A 4,718-nucleotide genomic window follows, 5' to 3' on the forward strand; every position below is an offset into this window, starting at 1 on the left:
TTTACTAAGATAATGCACTCTGCATTCTCTGTGGAATTAATTCAACAACTGTTTTGGGTGCATGTTTGATTATGCATGATTCCACATACACCATAAATGGAGGAAAGGTAGACATAGCCCCTAAATTCACTAAACACTGATCTTATGATGTAGCCTATGTAAGAAAACAAACCCAACAAGTCCATAATCAATGAGCAAGTCATTTTTTCATATTTGTGATAGAGAAGCGTGAACTTGCAGATCAACAACTTGGACTAAACCAGATCCATGTGCTCATATCAGCTACCATATTTCATTTATAACATTTCACTGACATACCTGTGGAGGGTTGCTCTGAGAAAAAGTAAAAAGGTCAGTGTTGGAAGGTCAGAGGTCAGCTCTAGGCAGGGTCAAGTCATGGCAGCAGGAATCAAATGGCTGTTGCTGGTGAATTTGAAGCCATAGCTAGTAGACAGACAGCGATAGATTTAAAAATCAGAGTCACTTTCTCTGGGGCAGAATGCAGGTTCAGAGTTCAGAGGCTGGTTGGATCTGGAGGGTCGTATAGGGCTGTAGGGTCGGCAGGTAGGATCAGAAACGGGTGACCGTCTAGTGAGTGGCGGACATGGACCAAGCACCCTCCATCCTCCATACGGAGAAGGCGTAACTCAGTCTTTCGTGGGCCAGGTAGTTACAGCTGGCCAGCTTGGCATCCATCTCATCGCTCTGGAGAACCTGGTAGAGAAAGTCGATGTATCTCGAAGCCAGTTTGAGGATCTGAATCTTGCTCAGTTTGTCCGAAGGCAACGTGGGGATGATCTTCCGCAGCGAGGCGAAAACAATAAGGGCCAGGAGCCTGAAAAAACCTTTAGGTGTTAATACCCTTACAGATTATTATATTGTTAAAAGTAATATCTTAATTTGATGTTTGTTGTAGCTGGGCACAGAGCGTCCACGATCAGCGCTATTTAAAACAGCATACAGTACACCCTCTGTCTGTATGAATTTCTCGAAGCCAGTTTGAGGATCTGAATCTTGCTCAGTTTGTCCGAAGGCAACGTGGGGATGATCTTCCGCAGCGAGGCGAAAGCATCGTTTAGGGACTGCGTGCGCTGCCGTTCCCGGACGTTAGCGATCACCCGTTGCGTGTGGAGGTCCTCGAACGGTTGCCCGGGCACAGGTGACACCGAGCTCACGATGGGCACTAGGGAGGCCGCAGAGGTCGATGAGGAAGGAGGAGAACTTTTCTTGGGCCGCTTGGGGCATGAGGGAGTGAGCGTAGATGGGCCCTCCAGTGACGTCTTGTCGTCCTGTGTTAGGGGTCCATCAGGCTCTTTCTTGGGACCTGTCAGCCGCTTTCGAGCACCCGTTGGTGGTGCAACAACAACGGGGCACTTGTTAGGGCGACGTTCTTGCTCCTCTTCACTGGGTAGGACCCCACCCTCGGGAAAGTCGCCACAAGACTGTTCCTCTCGCATGACGGTCAGTCGTCCTTGTCAATCCCGTGCTTCTATCCTATTTCGCTTCTTCGCTTGCGGCCCAGTTCTTTGCCTTGGACAATTTTTAAAGGAAAGCAAAACAAATCAGTCCAAAAAGCGAGAAGGTGCTTTCTCTGAACTCAAGAAGGTGCCAGATTATGCGACCATTCATCTGGGTTCATAAAAATCTCCGTCTCCTCAGAATGTCAAGTAGCTCTAGGTCAGTTCTTGAAACCTCAAAATCACTATCTGGTTGTCAGGTCTTTTATAAAGGCCAGTGCCTAAGTCTTCCAAAGCCCTTCCTACTTTGATCAGCGATTGGTTAAGAGGTGGATTGGTTGAGGGGTGGAGCCGGCTCAAAGGAAACAGGAAGGCGATGCACGTCGCGATTGGAGGATAGAGCCAGAGGGAGGAGCCGCGATCTAAGGTAGTGGCAACGACTCTGCTGTAGAGTTTTCTTGAAATTTTCTGAAGCATATTGGTTCCAGACTTCTCCTGAAACAAGCCTTCGGTCCATACACACCCCCTCCACCACTCCAACACCCTCCACCTCCTCTTTTTTCCTCAGCACAGCCCAAGACAGACAATAGGAAGGAGCCGAGAAGCAGGCTTGCTGTTTTGCATGCTGTTTCATGCTGTCTCTCGGTTGGCTTTATGGCACGGCGAGGTTTTCAAGGGTAAACTGAACTTTATTTCGAACATGCTGAGTGAAAACGAATCGCTGAGTGTCTATGTATGTCGCGGGTCTATGAACAAGAACATTTCTCAGACCTGTACTTGCATTTAAAAATTCATCGGTTTGTGAATTTGTGTATAGGTTAGTGGGAAAAGTTGACATCTCACATGCATATGTAGTATCAAATAACCATGAACATAAACACATTAAAAAAATGAACGTAGAACATTTTGTTTCACTTAAAACATCTTAAAGCATCATATCAGCACACTATTAGCTAGTGTTTTGTTTGAGTCTGAGGAAAAAGAGGGGCTGGAGTCAGGACTGGCTGAGACCACAAAGTGAATCTGGACATGAATTAAAACATCACATCAATATTTTTAGCTTTATTTTGACCTATGACTAAATACAATGTGTCAATTTAAATGAAACCAAACCTGCCTTGATTGTATCCTGTCATTGTGATTGTTCATTTCAGAATCTCATAACGAGTGTCCTGCTAAACTTGAAATTGGAAATTGAAAAGCATATGCTATGAAATTCAAAAACACAATGAATTCATTTCTGAACAGAATTGGCGCTCTCATCAACATTTAAATGCAAACAAAGGGCCTCATTTTTCAGTCTCTCTCATGTCTCTCTAGCAGATTAAGAAAGCTGACAGATCTGTTATGTAGCCGTGGGGTGCAGCAATCATTTCAAAAGAGAGAGGGACAGAACGTTCAGTGGAAGACCAAGACATTTCTGATCAATGACTGAGTGACCTAGTCATGTAATTGTATCCTATTTGTATTGTCTTGCAATTTTTATTTTTTGGTAATAAAGAGCAGAACAGAACATCATGCAGGAGTGATCAGAAGCCAGGCTTTGGCTGAGCTGTGTGTGTGTTAGAGCAGTGTTTCTCAGCACTGGTCCTGTAGTACTCCATATCTAACACACCTGATTCAACATTATCAGCACATTAACAGAGGCCCCCATGAGCTGAAATAAGTGCCAGATAAGGGGGAAATACAAAATGTGCATTGTTAGAGGGCTATTCGCAGTTGCATCTAAGAGATACTATGCAGCATACAATAACGTCAACTTGCATATTTCAGATATGCAATGGACACAATATTCAGTCACAAATATTTATCCCTTATGCTGTGCTCCTTTACCTAATTTGGTTTTCCTGGTCAAGAATTGGCAGGCTTTTAAAAATTGCTTGTAAATCTCTTATCATGCTATATTATCACCAAATCTTGAAGGGACCATCTTTTTGTCCGCTTGTTTTCTTTCAGTTAGCACAAGTTTTGTATTTCTTTTTGGAACTGATTGATTGTAGGCCTCACTGATCTGAGTTTATGCACCTCAGTTTTTGAGGAAAAACAATATTTGAGGACAATTTTCTCTCAAAAACCGAAGTGTATTTGCTCTGATCAATGAGGTCTCAGTCAGTCACAAAAAAAAAAAACCTGTATTACTGTATAAGCAATTTTTGTAGGCTTGTAGGTCAAAAAAATACAAACATTATCAAAAACATTTTGGGAGGTTGTTATACCATGTGCAAGTAAGCAAGTTTTAGTACAATGCGATAACATAAGCTTTTTTTTTTCAGAAAAAAAAGAGGCCAAAATGACGGGAACATGAGGTTTAATAAAGCAGAAAGTAAAAATTCATGCACATGCATGACAAGACTAAGAACCTTCATAGCAAGACTTGAGACGAGATACGAGTCCCAAGATTGAATTTTATGTACCTTATTACTCTATTATGAATACAAATGAGATCACATTGGATTAATATAATTTAAAATCTGTAGAAACACCTTGGCCTATCAGTATGTTTAGGTGGAACAAGAAATGGAAACAATGTCAAAAATTTACTTTCATGGTCCGACAGTCTTTTATTTATTTAAACGGGTCATCCGATACCCATTTTCCACAAGCTGATATGATCTTTTAGGATCTTAATGAAAAGTCTGTAACATAGTTTGGTTAAAATTTCTCAATGGTAGTGTAAAAAACACAACTATTTTACCCTGGCAAAAACAGCTCTTTTCAGAGCAAGCTGTTTTGTAGCATTTTCCTTTAAATGTTAATGAGCTCTGCTGACCCCGCCCCTCTCTTCCGAGCTGCTCTCAGAGAGACTGTTTACTTCAGCCGCATTCATCGTGAAACTTGCTAATTAGCACATTATTAGAAAAGGCGATTTGCAAAGATTCATTAAAAAGCCTTATACTCGCTTCTTCTGTAGGTGAAGCTGGATCACGAATGATCGAACATAGACGCATTTATGTAGATCAGGGGGCGCATTCCCTTCAGAAACAAACATAATCCACTGCGTCTTCAGCGGCTCAGATGTCGGGAGTAAATGGCGACTGCTATGTTCATTATTACATCCAACAACAGAACACCTCAATCGCTTAGGAGTCATTCTTGTCTACATCTGCTCCGGCGGAGAAACAATGGTGGACTGATGACAGTCACTCAGGGCGGAGCTAAAGTAAGACGCCAGTCCAGTCTGTGCTGAAACGCTACTGTCAATCAAACTATCGTGGGAGGGGCCTGTCTGTGTGACGTCACACAGACAGGCCCCTCCCACGA

At 42.8% G+C, this 4,718-nt stretch overlaps 1 protein-coding gene across 1 annotated transcript in view; it reads right to left on the reverse strand.

The window, feature by feature from the left end:
• Positions 1-1,695, reverse strand: part of LOC107696972 (twist-related protein 2-like) — a 6,043-nt gene extending 4,348 nt beyond the window's left edge. The window contains exons 1-2 of the mRNA XM_016497552.1: positions 967-1,695; positions 319-736 (exon numbers count right to left, since the gene is read on the reverse strand). Of these exons, the coding sequence (XP_016353038.1) occupies positions 589-736; positions 967-1,457 (639 nt within the window). The 5' untranslated portion in view covers positions 1,458-1,695 and the 3' untranslated portion in view covers positions 319-588. The remainder of the gene's footprint in view (positions 1-318; positions 737-966) is intronic.
• Between the last annotated feature and the right edge of the window lie 3,023 nt (positions 1,696-4,718).

The sequence above is a fragment of the Sinocyclocheilus anshuiensis genome, unplaced genomic scaffold, assembly GCF_001515605.1.
Source record: "Sinocyclocheilus anshuiensis isolate Anshui unplaced genomic scaffold, SAMN03320099.WGS_v1.1 scaffold130, whole genome shotgun sequence".
In the NCBI taxonomy this organism is placed as follows: Eukaryota; Metazoa; Chordata; class Actinopteri; order Cypriniformes; family Cyprinidae; genus Sinocyclocheilus; species Sinocyclocheilus anshuiensis.